The sequence below is a fragment of the Eleginops maclovinus genome, chromosome 7 (assembly GCF_036324505.1).
Source record: "Eleginops maclovinus isolate JMC-PN-2008 ecotype Puerto Natales chromosome 7, JC_Emac_rtc_rv5, whole genome shotgun sequence".
Taxonomy (NCBI): Eukaryota; Metazoa; Chordata; class Actinopteri; order Perciformes; family Eleginopidae; genus Eleginops; species Eleginops maclovinus.
Window position 1 is genome coordinate 20,871,406 of NC_086355.1, and position 21,493 is coordinate 20,892,898.

A 21,493-nucleotide genomic window follows, 5' to 3' on the forward strand; every position below is an offset into this window, starting at 1 on the left:
TTTCAATGTAGACTAATTCATTGGAGGGAAATACACCACAATATAGCATTTAACTTTTTGTTGAAATCAGCAAATTACAAAGGCTCAACTGTTCTTCCAAGGTAGTTTGCAAAGTTTTCAGTTTCTTTTAAGCTAAATATGTAGTTTACCATTATCATGTTAAAACAAAGAAAACAAGTCAAGGGGAACAAATTGCCCTTCTCTTAAAACACTGAAAGCCTCAGCATTTTACACTGAAAGGCAAAGCTGTCGTAATTCTAAAGTATCAGTCAGCAGGAGAGATCGCTTTTCACTGCTGTGACAAAAGGAGAAGAAGGAGGAAGGAGGAGTTAGGAGAATAAATATTACCAGGGCAGCCAATACGGAGGACACCTCCTCCTGCTCTCCCCCTTCACTCTTTTGAATGGGGCACTCCTCTTCACTTTTCCTCTCTGCCTGGTGGAGTGTGTGTGGAGACAGTGCTGCGAAGTGTGTGTGAGGGGTGTAGTGGCAGAGTTGACATGTCACAGTTCACTCTGGGAGTTTAATCAAGTGGGTCAAGACTAGATTTTATGCCAAAAATGAGGACCTCGTTTGGAGTTTTGTTTTTGTTGACCCTCTGGGTGGTCTACTCTGATGCTTGGCTCTGGGGATGGACTGGTACTACAACTATGCCCCCAACAGTGGACCATGAGGGATCTGGCAGTTCAGAAGGTAGTGGAGAACCTTCACCAGAGAATATTGCAATGGTTCGATCAGAGATGATCGATGAGGGACATGGGATCCAAAAGGTTGCCCAGACTTGGGATCAGACCACTGAGGGACTTCGACTGACCCCTCTAGTACCTACAACACAACCAAGGAGTGGTGGTGCATCAGAAAAGGGAACAGAAGGGATTTCATCACGCATTCGTAAACCTGGTAAAGGCAAATCTTCTATAAAGGGTATGGGTTTGGAAGGATCTGATTATTTAAGTTTTACAGGGATGTTTCAGGACTTGGATCTGGGCTTGAGTCTGAATTGGGTTCAGAAACTGGGTCTGGCCTTTTGTCTGACTCTGGATTCAAGGCTGAATCTGGAATTGCATCGGGATCTGGGGCTAGCTGGGGATCTGGCTTTGAACCACTGGGGATTGCTGATGAAAACCAGCAAGGAATTGTAATGCCCACTGAGCAAAGGGCATTAGATAGTGGACAGACTAATGAGCTAAAATTAAAGATTCAAAAGAATGCCATGATCAGTCCTAAAAGCACATATGAGGGAAATCATCTTGATAGAACAACATCAGAGCCAAATAGTTTTTCTGTTGAAACACCCAATAATACAAGAGCAAACAGAACATTTAACAGTAGCTCTAGTTTGAATTTTAATAACTTTGATATTGCAATGTATTCAAAAGAAAACTCTACCACAAAAGATTTACTAATCCTTATTGTGGGCAAACACTCTGTGGAGACCAACGAGATACCTAAGGATAACCAACTAGTGGACACATCTCAGTTACCAGCCAACCAAGAAGCTTTACCTAACCAAGTGAAACAGAATAGACACACTCCATTAGCTAGCCAGGCACTTTTTACGACCAAAACATCAACTAATATCCAACAAATTGTAATTACCCAATCTCAAACTAGCAAGAGACCTTACTCTGCCTTATTTCCCATAACTGGCCAACAACCCAGTCAGGCATCAGCAGTGAGCCAGAATGCGGTGACTAGTCAAAATGGTCACATGTTAGATGCTATTCAAACATCAGAAAATGAGCCTAGTCAAGCAATCCTAATTAGCCCAACAGGTGGGTGGGCACAAACTGAAAGCCACACAGAAGAAGCTAAATCAGCACTTGTTGTAGAATCCCCACAATGCTTGCTGCTGGATACTGTTCTACCTTTCTGCTCCTCCATGATTGGGGAACATTTTGTTGTGCCCAATTACCTTAACCAAAGCAGCGTGGAGGAAGTCCAGGTACTTCTAAACAAATGGGCATGGCTGTTGAAGTCACCTTGCCATCATAGTTTGGAGTGGTTTTTCTGCCTTCTCTTGGTACCAAAGTGTGGCGGTGTGCCAATGTTGCCTTGCCGGAGTTTCTGCGAAGTCTTGCGGGACAGTTGCTGGACACTCCTGGATGAGGGACAACTCCCTCTGGAGTGCCACATTCTACCAGAAGAAGAGGATGACGGGTATCATTGCTTGTCCATTAGTAATCAGAAAGGTAATGACTGGTTCAAATAAATCCCAAAACTTGGATTCATTTGAACCGGTTTTCAGTGTCCCTATTCCCCAGTTTGTCTGGTGTTCCTCCTAATACCTGATACCCACCCCCAAAAATTGACATGTATCTCTCTCAGCAGAGTCATTGACATTATCTATACCCTGAGTCCCTAAACCAAGATAATTTAAAAGGACAATAAGCATGTTTCAAGTTTGTTATCCTGTTGTGTAAATGTAAAAGTTCTGGCTTTAGCCTAACAAGCATGGTGCCAACCCGCCAGCCCCTACAGTGTTGCATGTTTCTGCTTCCCTTGTCCTTTGGTACGCATGTAACTTACAACTTGAAGGTTATTATAACAACACACACACACACACACACACACACACACACACACACACACACACACACACACACACACACACACACACACACACACACACACACACACACACACACACACACACACACACACAATACAATACATGGGTTTATGGTCCATTACAAAACTAAGTTATGTAAATTACCAGTAAATTGTTAATTTAAAGGGTAATAATTAGTGTTAATAATTAAGCATTGTTGTATGCTCCATTCTCTTATCCTTTAAAGCAGATTGTAGTAAAGCAAAAGCAGTAAAAAAAACAACATTATTTTTTGTATTCATTATTAAGTTATAAACCACTAATTAAATATTGTGTAAGCATTAATGCATCTGACATTCCACAAGACAGGGGCCTGTGTACTGTTAATGACTTGTGCATGGAATATTGTAGATAACGCAGCACGTACAATTGCATGTCTCTTTTGAAGCTGAATGACATGCAGTCAGCTCGATGTGCATTTGTCTGTCCAGGAATGGACAGATTAAGTTGTCATGCATGGGAAGCAGTCATGTTTGCTTCATTGGTTTTCAGTGGGATGCCAATTCTTACATCAGTGCTTGACAAAAGTATATGTTACAGCTAGCAAACGGCTGTACAAAGTGAATGCTTTTAACAGGTCAATGTGTTTTTGTGTGTGAAAAGTCTCTTTTCAAAGTAGTGTTAGAGCTTTGTCTAAAATTCTGAACTTCTTTAAAGCTTAATTCCTTTTACTAGGCTACTGTCCTGCTCTCTTTCACTTCAGATCACTCAGAGTTCAAGACTGTGTCTTTTTACAGCTTCACTATCTCTCTGACACCTGGCTTTATTGACAGACATGAGTGGACAAGATGTCCCCGGTTCCAAGACTAAGTGGTGCATCTGGGCCCAAATAGATGTGCTAACTTTCTGTGTTGATATAGAAGGCGCTGTTGTTTTTTGTTTTGTTTTTACATGCGCGGGTTTTAAGATTAAGTGGAGGTTTTATGTTGACTGTTATGTGGTTAGTTTTTGGCTTTACACTACAGTTGTCTGTGTTAAATAACGTGAAGAATTAAACAAATGCTCTGACATTGCTATTTGCACCCAAAGGAAAATCTTAAAAGTAAGATTTTGTAGACATCTTTACTACCTGAGGATGGCTTTTATTGGCTCTCTTGAAGCTGGTTGCTTCAGACGTCATTTTGGGTATTTCCAGTTTGCCCCGAAGATTCAGTGAAATGCTTTCAGTCTCTCTAAACCATTCTTGGTTGGACCGAAAGCCAGCACAGTCAAGTCCCTCTGTTATCACTCATACTAACACAGCGATCTTTAATAAATCCACCTCTGGACACTGCTTGTTGGTTTGATGTTTAGATGAGTCTTAGTCAACCAAATATGAGAAATGACTTCAAGTCAAGTCATTGCCTATATGAGCATTCATCACATGGTTTGCACTAACAAAACACCTCCTGTGCCTCTGCTAATGTCTGTATGCAGGGAAGCCTACTGGTGCATTTTTAGAAGTAGTTAACAGGTTGGTTGGCTTTGGCCTTCAACTAAATGAGGTCATACGTAAAAAGCAAAGGCAATTTGTTATCAAGCTCTGTAAATGTTTGCCTTACTGCCAAACCTGCCCTATTTCCAAGTTAATTGGCCCACTAACTTTATCTTAGGCTGTTTTCTACTGCACCTTCCCACTTAGGAGTCCTTTGACCTCTTAAAATCACTGATCAGAGACCCCTCTCTACAGGGTCTGGGAAGATTTGACTGTCTGTAGCTTTGTTTGCTTGATGTGTGGGAGGAGGGAACTCATATTCTTGTTAATACCACTCTACTCCTACATCATATAACTATGACCTGCCATGCAAGAATGTCTCATGATATACTTACTTCTTGAGCTGGTATATTGGATGGATTTAAACCAAGGCCCTTGGCATGGGGCAAGAAACACAATAGAGATAAAGTTAAGTATTTGCATGTAACCTATAGATGTGTGTGGGGGGGGGGGTCTCTGTGGGAAGATGGCAGAGATATCGTTTGGTGCATGGAAACATTGTAAGAAATCTGTCAGATGTGATCCTTTTACCATGGGGGGGCTACCCCTGTGGTAAGAAATGATTGTTTGGGCATAATAGCCCTTTTAATGATGTTTTCCATGGTTACCAGTCTCCTGCTTGGAAGATGAGCAGTCATTCATATCAGGGTCTAGGTCAACCGCAATTTATTTTGCATAGTTCTTGATGTTAAAACTATATCCTGTATGAGGAACTCCTCTCAGTTTAGGCTCCTTTAATTGATAATAACGGGATTCCTCTCCCCAACCACCCCTTTGGTGGTTCAAAACATGAAAAGGGTGATTTCCTGTAACATAAACACTTCTGTTTTGGTGAATTTTGCGTACATTTAGACTTTGGTTTGTGGCTTGTACACCCTTTTGGTGGTCTGACAATGATTTGTAGCACCGTGGTACTTTTGAGCTGGGATTGATATTGTATCTCATAACAGGAAGGCCCATAGCTGGCTTGGGTTGTTCAGCGTGCAGCTTGCCAGGGAATGATTTTGACTTGGCTCTCAGGAGGGTTCCAATTATGGGCACAGCGTAGTTCAACTTCTTTGCTGCCAGAAACTCATTGCCCCCTCTGGTTTGTGTTGAACCGGTACAAAACGCAGTAATGAAGCACAGGGATGGTGCTGTCTCAGCATTTTGTATGAGCTCTTAACTTTTTCAGAAGCATTTCACCTCTGCCTCTGTGAATATCATACACACCATGTTCTTCAGGAGTTCTAAAGGGACATTAATGAAGAGTTTGTCACTTACAGGTACAGCAGAGAACTTGAACAATATCATATTTCATTTCCCCAAAAGTGCACAGCTTGTGGTAGGCCCATCTTCCTGTTTGTGGTTTGAGAATTACAGTCTTCAGGGCGAGCCAACAGGAAAACTCCTTCCTGGCCTGTGATGAGGTTTTTAGTTTTCTGTACATCAGGTTAAAGAAACCGCAAACTTTGACCAGAGTTCACAGAATATGCTTTTTTTCAATAAAGGAAGGACCATTAAATCAAGGTAATGATATAGCTATTATATTGAAAACATCCTGTGTTAATTTTCCCATTTACTTCTAGTTGAAATGGGTTTGATTAAAGAGCTATCTGAGAATAAATTCCACTATACATTTAATGGTGTTGAAGTTTGTTTAAGTCGTAGTAATTATGGTACCATATTTCCTGGTATAAGACAAGATTAATAAAGCGCTGCTGGTAAAAATGCCTCTCAACATAAATCGTATGCAGTGTTTATTTTTGCCAGATAAAATGGATTCCACCAAGTACTTTGACATTGATTTAACATTATAAGCATAGCAGGACTCCCTCTAGCCCTGTAAGCAGACGGACATACATCGCAACTAAGATCAAACAGGAATCAAATAAGCAGAGAGCAAAGATCACCATATCATGTGACCAAATCCAATTAACTTCACTTTCAAATCAATTTGCTGAAAGAACGACAGACATACTTTGTGCTGAAGCATTAGCATTGCTAAAATGTTTTCTTTACAATCATGAGGTAGTCATTTTAACGTCTCCAAAGGTGAACCCTGACACTAAAAAGGCAGGTCAGACCACTGACCAGCTTTTTCTGCAGAGTGACGGAAGAGTTCATTGCCCCTGTCAGCATGCCTCAAGAGATGTTTTGAAATGGTGATGGAGCAATGAAACAGGAACGTTTTCTCAGACTGTCCAGATGTTCAAATGTTTTCCCATGGATTACGCAGCATCCCGTACTTCCCAAAGCTGCGCATACAGCCTCACACTGTATATACAGCTTTATCAACAGGGTATCACAAACTGTGGTACCCTCAACCTGGAATGTTAGGAAATGCGAAAGTGCTGTGTTCCTGGACACTAAGCCGCCTTCTTGACAAGACAAACAATAGCACCATAAACCCAGCACCCCCCTATTCATCAACAGTCCTTTTTCTATACCCCATCGGCCTTGAAGCTGTCATTGGTTAACAAAAGCAGTTTGTAAAACCTGCATTGAGATTCCACTTAAAATGCTAATGGGGCACCTTTTGGGTACCCAATGATTCTGATCTCTGTGTAGGAATGGCTGGCTGGCCCATTGCTGATGAACCAGGCACGTTGAACAGGATTTAGCAAAAGCAATCCTTTATAAGCCTAGAGCAGGTCAAACCTTTCATTTGCTTAAGCTCCGTAAAGTAAATTGTCATTACTGGTGTCTGGCACAATTAGGGTTGAAAAGTGATAATTTTAAGCATTTAGTGTTTGACCAGCATCTGTTTGGGTACATTTTACACATAGTCCAAAAGTGTGCACATCTGGAGGGTGTGAGTGATGACTAAAAGGTGAGAGGTTTCCCTAATGAAGGGTTTGAGGAGCTTGGAATATGCATGCATGTGTGAGGATGTCTGCTGTTCATTCTGCAAATGCATGAGGAAATCAGCTGTTGGACTTCTGGGAGAAAAGGATGGCCTTACATGCAGCCTGTATGACCAACCAGACTAACATTCCAATTTAATACAAACCTTGTAGTTTAATCTGAATACAAATCCAATAGTTCTCATGATTAGCTTCTTAAGGTTAACAAATTACATGTTCCTTTGATCGAAGAAGCAAATTGCTACAAATGGAAACATTTCTCAGTACACATGTCATCATTCAGTTGTGACACATGCACATTTATGGAGTGTTCCTGCTTTAAAAATAGTTCACTAGCAAGATGAAAAAAGTTGTGTGTTTTCCCACATTGCTACTGGATTACTGCAACATTTTCACTTTTCTTTCCCTAGTCTGTCAGATAGATATAAGAGAGGGCCAGGGTTTAGACGTGTGAGCACAGGCCCACAGAGGAGACCCTCCAGCTTTCTCATTCTGGCTTTATCAGAGGAGACATCTGGTTGGCTTGGTACAAATGGGTTTATTGTTACCTGCTATTCATGCAACAGTCAAGGATTCACGGTCAGCTTCAGGTGTTCTGAAACTCTGACTCTGCGTTCCGGTCAACTTTGACTAATTTAGGTAGCAAATGTCTGTTTAAGGCTAAGGTATTGTAGATATCATATCTTTATAAGGATGCAGTTAGCTATTAATCCTCTTTAAATCTAGTTTTTAGCATGCTACATTGGAGATATCTCATTCGAAATACACCAAGATACTACTTTCTTATTAATCCAGAGCGTACAAGTTTACATTAAATTTGATTATTCTTGTGTTTTTGACACGTCTCATGAGGATTATTCTGATATGTCCGTCCGATTGGAACAGCATACTTCATCCTGGAAAGTACCTTTTGTTGCTGTCCTGCAACAGTTTGACTGGGTTCTATGTCATCTCAGATTCAAATGAAAGCATCTCCAGTTCTCAAACAGCGTGCAGAAAAGTACGACTGGTGTTTATGGTTGTACAGCAGAAAGCAGGACCTCGGGTTCAGCTAAACATCTCGTGTGTTTAAGCTCTCAACAAAAGCTGAGTGCAGAACCGACTGATCTCCAGCATCGGGGCAGTGGGGAGGCTTTGAACCGGGCAATAGAGCTCTCACATTAGACTCCAGGTGGTAAACCAAAGCAATTCTTCAAAGCCCCAGAATCTATGTCACTCCCAAAACAGTGATTTTTCTTTTAACATGAGGAAACATTGGTTTTGATCAAAGCAGCACTGTTTAGTCTCCAGTGTGATGCTAGTAAAGCATCCGAACCAGCTTGGGAATGAGCACACATCACTCTTTGTGTGTCTTGTGTTTCTTAAACGCCTCCAATTATTATGCGGTGACCTCTCCAGAGTCACCCAGGGTGATGGAAGAGTGAACAGAGATATGCAGGAGGCCCAGCTGTTAGTCCCTGAGTGCCCCCGGGGCAGTGACATTCAGCAGATGTCACACAAGTCGGAAGAAGTTTTGGGCTTTTATAGTGTCTTCAGGAATGTGATGACTAGATATAAATCTCCAGCCTATTCAGACGCTAGCTGTATTAGTTGTTGATGTTTGGAGAACAATTTAGGTATGAATAATTTACCCTCATTAGGACCATTTGTAAATCAGTTTTATCACCCTATTTTAAACCTTGATTTGCAAAAATTGCAAAATGTCAATCCACAAACATGAGCCTGTTTTTTTTATATTAAGAATTAGGGTACAATGTACATGTATGTGTTTTGGCCTTCATTTAGTTCAGTTCTTCAAGACTTTTTTTACATGTTTTTAGTCTTCCTTTATGGTGGATGCATGCAAGATAAATAGTACCTCAAGAATGTAAGTAAACAAATCAGCATTTTGGCTTTTAAGTATTTCTTTAAATGTGTAATATTTCCATGTTACTCATTTTGTCTGATTTCTTCCAAAACGTTTTGCAAAGAACCCATCTAGTAGTTCCTCTATCCATACCCAAAAATGGGCTTAATCCTTTTTAAGATAATTCTGCAGGAAACACAAAGATGTGTTTGATACATGCAGCACCATATTTAAAGTAGTTTGACTCCGATTCTGGGAGCTTTAAATTCCCAATCTCGTAGAATATACAGTACCTTAAAAGATCCCTTTAGCAGACCTTCTATTTTAAAGACAAGATCTGATAACTTCAGCTCTGAAGTTTACGTCTGTCGTTAGTCTTTGATATGCAATGTCTGCTAATCTGCTCTTCTTAGTCCCAAAGGGCCCATCCCTCTGCCTTTTATAATGCAAGTCAACCCTTTCCATCTTTTGGTCTAGAAGTTATAAACTGGTTGGTTTGTTTATGGTCCCCTGAGCAAAGTTGCTTTGCTAGTGCTTCTCATAAGAGCCAGCAGTTTGTTTGGAGTCAGTCAAGGTAACTTTCCTTCTACATTTTATGTCTTAATGCTCTTTACAATCACTGTAAAACACTTGCTTCACCAATACCTCAGTTTGTCTTTCTTGGTTTAGTAGAAAAAGAGTCACAATACCAGAGTCCAATGCAAGTAACAGCCTTTATTCCCGCATCAGGCACACTCCCTTGTGTCCACCCTCCTGGTCTAACATGACACCCTGCCATGCAGCCCTCCCATCTAACCACCAACATATCCCCTGCATATTGTGGCCTTACCTCCCTTTTCTCTCCCCTTCTAGAAGAAAGTGGTGTCACCCTGCTACAGCTGATTGGGGATCCTCCTCCCAGCACCATTACTCAGGTCTTCGGCCCCGACAACAGCCCTGGCTATGAGTTCGGCCCTGATGCCAACTCAGGCCAGCTGGCCCGCGCCTACCTGCCGAGCCCCTTCTACCGAGACTTCTCCCTTATCTTCAACCTGAAGCCCACCTCCGAAAGGGGCGGCACCATCTTCTCCATCACTGATGCCGCACAGCAGATCATGTACGTGGGTGTGAAGCTGTCCGCGGTGCAGGGCGGCAACCAGTACGTCATCCTGTACTACACCGAACCCGACTCCCAGCAGTCGTACGAGGCGGCCAGGTTCCGTGCGCCCTCCATGAGGGACACCTGGACTCGCTTTGCCATCGCTGTGAGGGACGACAAGGTGATGTTCTACCTGAACTGTGACACGGACCCTCAGGTGTTGCACCTCGAGAGATCCCCCGACGAGATGGAGCTGGAGTTAGGCGCTGGGGTCTTTGTGGGGCAAGCTGGAGGAGCTGATCCTGAGAAGTTTCTGGTATGTATGCAAGCTCTCTCTGTGTTCAAATAAACATTACTCAGGCCCACGAAATCTGGAAATTACATATTTAAGGTCTTTATGACACAAGATACACTTCATTTATTCTTAAAGCGTTCAGAGTAGATACATTTGAATGATGCGCTGAAAAGGCCTCAGTCAAATGAACCTCATGTGTTAGGAGATGTGGCGGGGGACTGTTAACTATGAATTTGTGGTAGGCCTCTTTGCTCAGTATAGTGGAAGAATAAGTAATAGTATGTGGAACATTTGAAGTCAAAATACAGCACATCAAAAACAAAACTAAGAGGAAGCTTGTATTTGCGTCGCCAGTGCTCAAAATGTTGCTCCATTAACAATGCCTGCCAAACATTACAGCTCTAATTCACATGCACAGTGACATTACAGGTCAAACATTACCAAGCCCGTTTTTAGCCGTCTATTCAACAACTCTGAAAACACTCAAAGTGACAACTTAGTTTTCAGTGACCTCAAACATGCTTGGGTGTGGAAGAAAAAACGTATGTCACACAAATTCCTGTGTACGTGTGGACAAGGCCTAGGTTAGGCAAAAACCACATTCCCAAACTATCTTTCTCTAGAACCAACTTGACATGCTTCTGGACTCCTAAGCGGGGAAGTTCAGATGAGTGTTTTGACTCTCTTTAGTCAATCATGTGAAACATCCTCGACAAATAACTCTCATATGATTTCATCGCTCAAATTGGCTTCATCTTAACAGAAACATAAATGTCCTGAGAGTGCTCTGAGAATAATTGGAAGAACTCACAGCTGGCGTGTAATTAACTTGAGTCACTTGACTGCTATAAATCCCAACAGTTGACCGCAACAACTGTTGACCCTAGCTGTTAAAGGTTATAGTGGTTCCCCCACGGCTACCTGCACGGAGAAAACATGCAACTGCAGGCGGAGTTATAATTGTTCATCCTGACACTGACTATATTGCTTAAGGTTATTTACATAAATATTATATAGAATACAGCCAGATATTAAATAAAATCAGTTTTTCCAACTTAAAATAAAACCCTACCTTGGGGAGAGAAGATATATCTGTAATTCATCCAAATCTTCATTATTTAGCTTGCCAAATAAGACATTTACGGGACTTACTGCTATTCTTTATATGCATTAATTAAACACACGTTCAGTAGATAAACAAGTCTGGTTGTTTATAACTTTTTAGTGACACTTTTGGATGATAATGATGGTTGGTGAGCCATTTCTGCTGTTTAGTGGTATAGTCTTTCTGCTCATATGGACTGAAATGACCTCTCTGTTCTGTTAAAAAGACTTAATAGAGGACAGGAAGCCATAAAGGCAGAACCCCTTATATCCATTTTAATTGTATTCTTAAAATTTCCTTCCATCCACTGCTATATTTTCACATCTAGGGGAAACCGGGAGATATGTTATCACAACTTAATGAGTCAAAATTCCAAATAAGTCCTTCCCATAAATGTTAGGGGGAATAAAGTTTTTCCCAGCTGAAAGCCTTGTTTAAATCTGTTTGTTGCTGTGTTTTAAGACAGCTACTCATTGGGTGTAAACCATTTTGCAAATCATTTCCAGCGTTCTTTTTTTAATGTATTACTTGAGCCCTTGTGAGGTATTCCCTAGTGGTCAGGAAGATGTATCATAATGTGTTTACTGGGAAAGACCAAGTGAACCCTGTTTTCTTCTTTGTTGACCTTCACACGGCCCTGAGCTGGAGAGGTCTTGTGAATGTCATTATTCTAATCAAATGAAGACTTGGCGGGCTTCTTTTGTGTTTAAATATTTACATATTTATCAAATGGACATTACATTCTTCAAGAGAATTTGTTTAGTGAGGGTCCTTTTTGTATAGAATCTAAGATTTATTGTGAAGATCTGAAGGACTTTGTTAGGAAAACACCATGACACATGAATTAATCATCACACAACTCAGCCAGTACCACCATTACATTTCAAAGAGCTTGTTCTATTTATATTCAAAGTTCCGGTAAAAATAACCATTTGACTTTTCTTCTCAGGACATAAATGTGTCCTAAATAGTTGACTCCAAATAACTGCGCAGCAGAGAAACCACCTCCTCTTTCAGAGCTAATGGCCCTTTGATAGGCCGTCAGATAGCATGAATGCTATCAGTGCAAGCATCCTGTCTGGGAACATGTGACAGATTGTGTGTGGGCACAGATAGTGGCACTTCACAGGCAGAGGCTCAAACTGGAGACATCAATAGCCCCTGTGATTTTTGTGGGGAGGGGGAATTCCCTGAGAGAATAAGCAGCAAGTTCAGGAGAAAACATCCATATAACATATGATGAAAGTAAGACGTGTGTGAGAACGAGTGCTGCATTATTACATGTATTGTTAACACCAAAACACCATGTCCTTGTTTTGCAACAGGGGGTGATCGAGGAGCTGAGGATTGTGGGAGATCCCCGCGCTGCTGAGAGGCACTGTGAGGAGGATGGAGATGACTCAGACATGGTGAGTTCAGGTTCAGGTAACTTTATTTGTACACTTTGGTTGGTTTTGTTTGAAGTAGACAAGGCATCCATCTTGACACCAATTTTACACACAACACAGAGAATATATAGACGTGATGAAGTTGTGTGTGCTCCAATAAATCAATAAACCACAACAATAAACAAGGGTTGTGTCTTTTCAGTGTTGCTACAACAAGGTTCATCTGAGCCAAGGCTGCAATAATCGCTCAGATGATGCAGCAACACATCTGTCGTTTAAAACGCTATGTTATAAAACACACATTTCTCAAATTGTAAAAAAAATAACTGTTAAATTGCATAGTATATTATCCTGAAATATCTGAAAAAACCACATAATATGATATATCATAAAAATGTAATTGAATAAAATGTCAAAAAACTTTTGAAAAAAGCATAGACAACCTGGAAGAGTAGTCAAAAAACATCGTACACTACGCCAACATCTCCCCCAAAAACTTCTTAGTGTCTTATGTCAAAAAATATGAAGAAAAAACAACAAAGTATGGTATATATAAAAATATTTAAAGCAATTACATAGTATAGTATATCTTAAAAAATGCAAAAAAGTTTCGTAACATAGTATGTCTAAAATATGAAGAAATAGAAATAGTAAATATGCAAAAAACAACGGCCTATAGAAACCCATTATTTTCCAAAGTATGACCTAATGTAGTTTGTCAAAAATATGAAAAAAACACCAAAGTATAATAAGGCAAAAATATGAAGAAAAAAAAACAACATAGTGTGGTATTACAAAATATTAGAACATGCAGCAAAGAATATTATGTAACATTTTTCCCAAAACAATACACAGTAGAGCATCTCAAAACTATCAGAAATAAATAACAACATATCATAGTATGTCAAAAGCATACAAATAAACCAAATAGTATGTTGAAAATAATAAATAAAAACTATATTGAATATATTTCGGAAAAAAACAAGTGTAGTATTCCGAAATATTCGAAACAGCAAAGATTAGTACGTAGAAATTCTAAAAGAAAAATACACAGTGGAGCATCTCAAAAATATCACCCAAAAAACCCTGGTATAGTATGTGAAAAACATGCAAAAATACAACATGTATTATTCCCAAATATTAGAAAAACAACCACAAATAATATTATGTAGAAATGTGACGGGGAAAAAATACACGGTAAAGCATGTCGGCTGATAAATGTGATTTATTCTCCAGGGGAGATGCAGCTTTCACCTCAGGATTTTCCATCGTCATGTGAATGGTTAAACTCCTTTCACAAGATTATAATTTTAAAAGGAGTCAGCTGAAAACTTGAAAAAAAAACAGCCGGAAACACGGCTTTCACCCGACTCATGGCGCTACCATTACCCTAATTGGCTAACTAGCTGCAGCTGATACAATCTGCCAGCAATAGTTCATTTCAGCGTGCAAAATTGAAATGAGAAGCCTGCTTTAGAGCGCCTCTGACTGAAATCAGGGACCCGTGGCTTCAAGGAATACTCAGATTGTTGCTGGTGGATCTACATCTGCATTTGGGATGCCCTAACGGAGCACAAGTAATGACATTTTAGTGGGTTTGTTTGTTTTTGCCAGCATGTTAGCAATAGTAGAAGATAAGCGTGTGACAGCAACATTTTTTTCCACTGACCCTGACCACACACACACAAACACAGGTGCCCCTCCGCAGCCCACCAGCAGCCTTTACTGTTATTTAGTAAAACACTGACTTCACAGCTGCTCCGCCTGCCGAGACCACCAGAACCTCACTGAAGGGATAAGGTTCACTTGTTGCCTTCAAATCTTTTAGATGTCGTTTGGATTAGACGAAAGAATCCTGAGTGGAAATGACAGGTTTCTGATTTCAGGATGTCTTTTATCTCCAACACAAACAGCTGTTCACAGGAGGCACTCAGGATATTGCATTACTAAGGCACTTTGGACTGTATGAAAACTACTTAATGAATTGTAAATTGTTTGATACAACAACTATACAGGCTTTTGACCCTATGACATTAATGCTGAGACGAAAAAAATGTACAATCATTGACAACTTTATTTAATCAGGTAAAACGTCTGTGATTAAAACATATTTTTCAACAGGGAACTGGTCATAGGGTGTCATAAAATCATGCGTAGAGCCAAAAAAGACAACACATCGAGCAACAATATGTCCCTCAGCACAAATAATAACAAAAGAAAATTCTCTAAAATAACTACATTCCTTTTTTGCTGACTTTATTTTGACCTGGAATTCAAAAATATGTTATTTTCTGAAACAAATGGACATACAGTTAAAGAACATTTTCAGATGTAATGGTTTGCCTCTTTCAGTGCACTCAAAAAACCCAAATAAAAACTTGTTCACATTTAAATAAAATTCTCTGTTCTCCTCAGGCTTCAGGTGATGGAAGCGGCGATGATGGTAAGACTTCAAGACCAGCTGGAGAGACGCATAGATGGACGGTATGGAGCAACTTTTTATTCATTTCAAATATTTGTCGATATGTATCCCAGTCACTGTCGCTGCAAGCGCTGCCATCTGATGACATGCAGAGAGACATGCAGCTAATGCAAGTGCTACATTTCTAAATTTAGGGAGAAAAGAAAGGCCAGAGAGAATAATACGAAATGGGAAGGAGAAGAGGGTCAATAGTCACATGACTGACTTATAAGCAGATGAAAGCTTAACGTGGTAAAGGTGATGGAAATAGGAAGGATAGCAAATAAAGAACACGGAGCGACCCAGTTTTAATGATGAAGTCTGTTCTGTGATATAAACTTCTGGAGCAATGGAATCTTAACACAATGAGAACATGGGGGAGCTGGAACTTGATGGCAAACACTGAAACATCTGAGGGAGCGGGAGGGAGTGGGAACATGGAGGAGGTCGGACAGATTTGGGGGGGCAAGGTTGTGGATTGCTTTGAATGTTAACAGGAGGACTTTGAATTGAATACGGAACTGAACCGGGAGCCAGTGGAGCTGTTGGAGGACAGGAGTGATGTGGTGGATGGAGGGAGTCTGAGTTATGATGCGGGCAGCTGATTTCTGGACCAATTGAAGTTTATGGAGGGTTTTTTGAGGGAGGCCGAAGAGGAGAGAGTTGCAGTAATCCAGACGGGAGGTGACGAGGCTGTGGACAAGAATAGCGGCAGTGGGGGGGGGTAAGGGAGGGGTGGAGGCGATTGATGTTTCGTAGGTGGAAGTAGGCAGACCGGCTGATGTTATTAATGTGGGATTGAAAGGATAGTGTGCTGTCAAGGATGACACCCATATTATCAAGTTATGGTTGGAGAATTGACAAATACATGTGCTGCTGCCACGAGCTAACGCAGTGATTGCCCGACCAATTCTGAAGATTTCTCCCCCAAGTTCCATGTATTTGGCTGGTTCTGAGAGAATAATCAACATTCTGAGAACAATATAAAACAGGCAAAGCACTATAACACTAGCTGACGCCAACAGGCAGGAATAAGGAGACAAAACACTGAGAGCACAGCAGCCCAAGGTCGCAGGCCTGAGCTCAGGGAGGTCAGAAAAAACTGATTATCTGGGTCAAAGAAATGGGCCCAGGAAAATAACACCTTGAAGAATTGTCATATTCTTGTTAATATCCAAGAAATGGCTGTTTCTCCTTGGTACATAATATTGAAGCAGTATGGTTTTATCTACCATTTCCCCGCTGGACGGTGTGTTTGATGTATCATAAGAAATAATTATATAAGAGAGTGAGAAGAGGTATGAAAGAAGAATGCTTTGTTCCCTAAAGAGGACTCATCAGCTGACCAGGCCCGACATGTATACCTGACAGAGATTATTAGCAGCAGATCGAGCCTCTGCAAACAGAGTCGTCCTACTGTAAGGTGTACCGCTGATGTCTCAGGTTGCTCGCTATAAGTGAGTGAACACACTTATCCCTGAGGAGAGATTAAAAACTGCTGAGTTGATGTCTTGAAATGGAGCTACTTCTGTTTTATAGATCGTGGGACAAAGACTTTTTACATGGAGGGTTTTCTCTGGTCAGACTATTGAGGAAACAAGGGAAATGAATGGGGACTTCCAACGTTAAGGATTAAATATCATCATTCTGACATTTTATTGCTATCTTAATCGCTTTAGCTGTCCAACTAGAAAGTCAGCAAGTTGAGTGTTCACAGTTGATTGAGGGTTTTAGCATATTATTCAAAATAAACTGTACGCTTTTAAAGTAGTAATAATGTGATTAACTCTCCCTAGCACATTGCCATGTTTTTACACTGTATACACTTGGGCAGTGTGTGCATTTTGACCATGTGGTGTTCCCAAATCACACACAGCCGTTGTGCCCTCACCGGAAGTCACAATCTCCCCTGTTAGCTAACTAGCAATCTGAATTTAGTTTTTAGCCAGTTAGCTATGTTTAGTGGTTGCAAATCATTACGGACTGCTCAATTAACCCCAAAAATGTAACGATGCCTATATTTCGACACCATTATAATGGTTTGTTTATTAAATAGTAGATAAAACACCTGCATTTATTTGTATAGTACTGTCTTTACCGAAACATTCGCAATTGCAGCTTGTGTGTCTTCCGTTACGTAGCCGATATGCTAATGAGTATAAGGCAAGGCCATATTATTTTTATAGCACATTTCAACACAAGGCAATTCAAAGTGCTTATCAAAAATGAAAGCGATTAAGAATATTAAGAAATAGTGCAGCGGAAACACAAATGGCATTTAAAAACAGATAATAAGCATAAAACAAGCTAATACAGCATAACACAGTACAAAATACATGAATAAACGTTACAGTGCAGTTTAAGATATGAATAGTTGAATTAAAAGCAGCGGAAGAAGTGTCAAGAGTTCCACACTCGTTCTGAATGGACCATCTGGGTACTCCATGCATTTAGCCATAATATTATTGTGAACAATAATGTTGATAGATAGCTGCTAGCTAGCACTGGGACGCACACATGCGGTCAGAATAGCACATTGAGACACAGCACTGCTTTCAGGTGACGTGCTCTGTATAGAATTAGTTATGTATATTTTATGACCTCGATTAAGATGCATATCACAAGATGGCTGACGGACAGTTGTCTATTACCCAGCATGCACATAGGCTCTGTTCCATGCACTGCCACCCCTACATGTTCCTGTATCTCTGTGTCTTCCTTCATCTCTTCTTGTCACTCTTTCACTATCCCCCACCTTTTGTCTTCCTCTGTCTGCTTTCTGTCTCTCTCACACACAGATTCCACAAACACCCACTCACCCCCACCCCCCAAAGATAGCTGAATGCAGCGCTCCATGCAACCCTGTGCGTGCATGGCCTCCCACTCACAATTACAGTGAAGTCAGAAAAAACACATGTCAATTTGAACTCGATCTGATCCAAGTCAGAGCCCCCCAGCCCCCCCAAACGCCTCCGGGCGTTGTTATTCTGACTGGCTTCCGAATCAACTGTGTACAGGAGATGACAGAGGTGGAAAGAAAGTGAGAGACGATGACAGGGGGGGGACAAGGTGGGATGTCGGAAGTCTCTCCATCATTACTGCCATATTACCTGCAGCTTTTATAAGGGGGCTTTTCCATCTGTGCAGTAGCTATTTATCAAAGGATGTAATGCCATGTAAAAGACAACAGCTGGCATCTAATATCAACCTTTCAATGTTTTCCATGGAACATACACTCGTGCAATTAAGGCAAGTCCGGGCACAGGGGAGTCAGACAGGGAGAGTTGTTTTAGTGAAACTTTCCATTTTGTCATCCTGGAATCCATGATGATAGATGGCAGAGCGAGGCAGTCACCCTTCACTGTGTCACCGCTGCAGGCCAAGAGTCTCCTTCAGCAGGAAGCACAAAGAGGACACGTTCAAGAGCGTGAGAGTGTTTCAGGGAGAGGTCAGATACTCAGTGGTGGCTAACAACTGCCTAGTTATGTCCATCATGTTAGGAAAGCTTTTGTGAATTCTTAATCTGGACAACTTTTATAGATTTTGTTTATTAAAAGTTGTACGAGCCAAATGTACGACTCACTGTGAGACACAGCTTACTTGACTTGAACGCCTGAAGACTGGACTTGAGACTTGAAGTCAATTAACTGAGGAGACTTGAGTTAGCTCTCAGGAGTAATTTAGTATAACATAAGCAGGCACCAGAACAAAATGCAGATGCTTTGCATATGATATTAATAAATATGTACTCATAAATTAGCTTTATTATTTCCCCTCTTCATCAATATATCACATACTTGCTTCCCTGCAGCCTCGAACATTTGAAAGAAAGCACAAATAATTGAATTTTTTGTAACATATTTTGATAGTTTTTTGTTGGTTTCACAATGTTTTAAGCAATTTTTTTAACCATTCTGGCAGCTGACTGCTCACATCCGGAGGCAGACCCTGCTTGCTCTGGTGCAGCTCCAGTCCTTTAGCCTCATACTGTTCTCAGACGCGTCCGCTAACAGCAGCGCGCTTAGTTTTAGGGACTTTTTATGTATCCTGGCCTGTTTTTAAACACACTGTAGGATCCATTGCATCTCTGCCAGATATCAGAGGGACTGTGATGCCTGTGGGATAGATTTAGCAAAAGTTAGACCAAGTGCTGAAGATATATTGTCTTTACTTTGATACATTTAAATACCAAAAAGCTAACTGGATGGGTTGGAGGAATGTTTGCATTCAAGTTAAAACATGATTCCACTTTATTATGCCCTTAAATGTTAAACAAAACAGAATCAAATTTAGGTTCTGTGTTTTATAAACAGCCAGATTGTTTTCCTATCATCTTAAAACTAACTACAAAAATCCAGAAAGCTTCCTGTGTGATTCTCGTGGGGGATGCAATAAAAAAAGTACTATCCAACCTGCGCTGCTGCGGAGGTTGGATAATGTTCATTGCCGAAGGAGCTGCATACCTGCTCTTACATTGGGGGGGTCATGTGGTTCAAATCCATCAACACAAAGTTCTAAAGAGGGGATCCTCCCACCCGTCAGCCCGGCTGTGATGGATAAGTTGAGGAGCGAACAAGCGGGGTATTCTTTTTCACGTTAATGCATATATCAGGCTGCAGCATAGCCGGGGGGGCCGGGGGGGGGGGACTGGTTAGTTATTAACCCTGGATCACTTTAATCCTCTAGCTGCTCCCACCTCCTCCACTCTCTATCCCATTCCTCTCTGGAATTCCACAGGTGACAAACCAAGGTGTGTCACCGGTGAAGAATGAGTTACAGGCGGTGGGTGGGGGGGGGTTTGTTTTTACCCCAAAGGCAGTTTGGGAGTAGACCCCTTCTCCCCCAACCTTCAACAGCTTCTCTCTCAGCCCTTCCGTGATTTTAGTGACAGGGTATTGTGGGTAATAGGAAGACTGAGGGCATAGGGTACACAAAAACATAAATTCAAACACAATAGGGTACATCAATTTCAAAGCTTCATGCAGAACATTGAAGTCAACATTTTAAATGCTGAACCATTTATTTATTTTTTGCACATCTTGTTTAAAGAAGAAAGTTCTAAAAAATGTATATTGGGTACAGCCCTATTTCGAAATACATTAAACCATTTTGGCGAAACATCCATTAATAATATTAAAAGGCATTTTAGAGTTCAAGGGAAAAACTGTTGGTGTCTGATGGCACACACTTAATATTCCCTCCTGAATTCAGCCCTTTTGTCTGATTCTAGGGTTCCTTAGCTTTGCAGGTTATAAGGGGTGTTACTTTAGCAGCAATGAGATGACCCCATACAATAAAAAAAATGAATACTAACAAAGGTTTGTGTTTAAATTCAATGATTGCCTGGTTCTTATTAAAACTGGATTATGAAGTTGTACAAGTTGGCCACGTTCGCAAAAAAAAGCAGTTTTGCATCAGAGGCCAGGCCTGAGATGTCTAACAGCGATCAACACAATTACTGACAACAATGACGATTTCCCGAGAACAAGCTCTGTTTGCCATGCACATATTGACTCAATTATGTTTACCCTGTTTAAAAGCTCTGTGCGGAGCTGGGAAACGGCCTTGTTCGTTATGTAGAGAGCCTTGGCTGCACAAACTATAAATACTGCTATGATTAAATTCAACACAATGCCTACTCTTTCCCATGCACAGTTCCTCTATTCAGGGGGGATCCCAGCTGAGCCATAAAACCCAGATCCAGCCTATAGTCAATGTCCTCCATTGCCCTTTTTAAATATGCAGTGATGACAGAAGTAATCAGATGTTTTACTTACTCAAGTAAATGTAGCAACACTGAACTCTAAACATGAGTAAAAGTCCATGCAAAGTCTTACTTGAGTAGAAGTACAAAAGTATTGGCATCAACTTTAAAAGTTGATACCGAAGGGTCGCCGGTTCACGTCCCGATCGGACCAAAAAAAATATGGAGTGAGCTGGTAGCTGGAGAGGTGCCAGTTCTCCTCCTAGGCCACTGCCGAGGTGCCCTTGAGCAAGGCAACCTCTATCTGCTCCCTTGGCGCTGGGTACCTGGCTGCCTCTCTGCTCTGCCACCTCTCCTCTGCATGTGGTTGTGTGTGCATGTATTTCCTCTGTGTTTGTGCATGTATATCCTCTGTGTGTTTAATTTGTGTCAACACAACAGAGTAGAGAAAGCAATTTCCCTGTAAGGGATTAATAAAAAGTATGTCTTCTTCTTCTTCTTCACCCCCTGTCTGAAATCAGAGCCCAGTCTGCTCTGATTGATTAGCTGGCCGGCTCTGTTGTGATTGGTCAACTGCACTGCTTATGGGTGTTCCGCCCCTCAGCCTATCAGTTACAATGTGTTGGAGTGCTAGCCAATAGAAGTGTAAGTCACTATGTCACTGTCACTATGTTCAGGAAGTAAA

At 41.0% G+C, this 21,493-nt stretch overlaps 1 protein-coding gene across 3 annotated transcripts in view; it reads left to right on the plus strand.

Moving 5' to 3' along the window:
* col18a1a (collagen type XVIII alpha 1 chain a) overlaps positions 1–21,493 on the plus strand; it is a 78,132-nt gene that overhangs the window by 35,467 nt on the left and 21,172 nt on the right. For 2 of the 3 annotated variants that reach the window (XM_063888511.1, XM_063888512.1), the window contains exons 1-4: positions 495–900; positions 9,630–10,171; positions 12,581–12,664; positions 15,059–15,127. In XM_063888511.1, the coding sequence (XP_063744581.1) occupies positions 552–900; positions 9,630–10,171; positions 12,581–12,664; positions 15,059–15,127 (1,044 nt within the window). In that variant the 5' untranslated portion in view covers positions 495–551. Of the gene's footprint in view, positions 1–494; positions 901–9,629; positions 10,172–12,580; positions 12,665–15,058; positions 15,128–21,493 lie in introns of those variants that run through there. The other variant, XM_063888513.1, reaches the window with a different exon arrangement.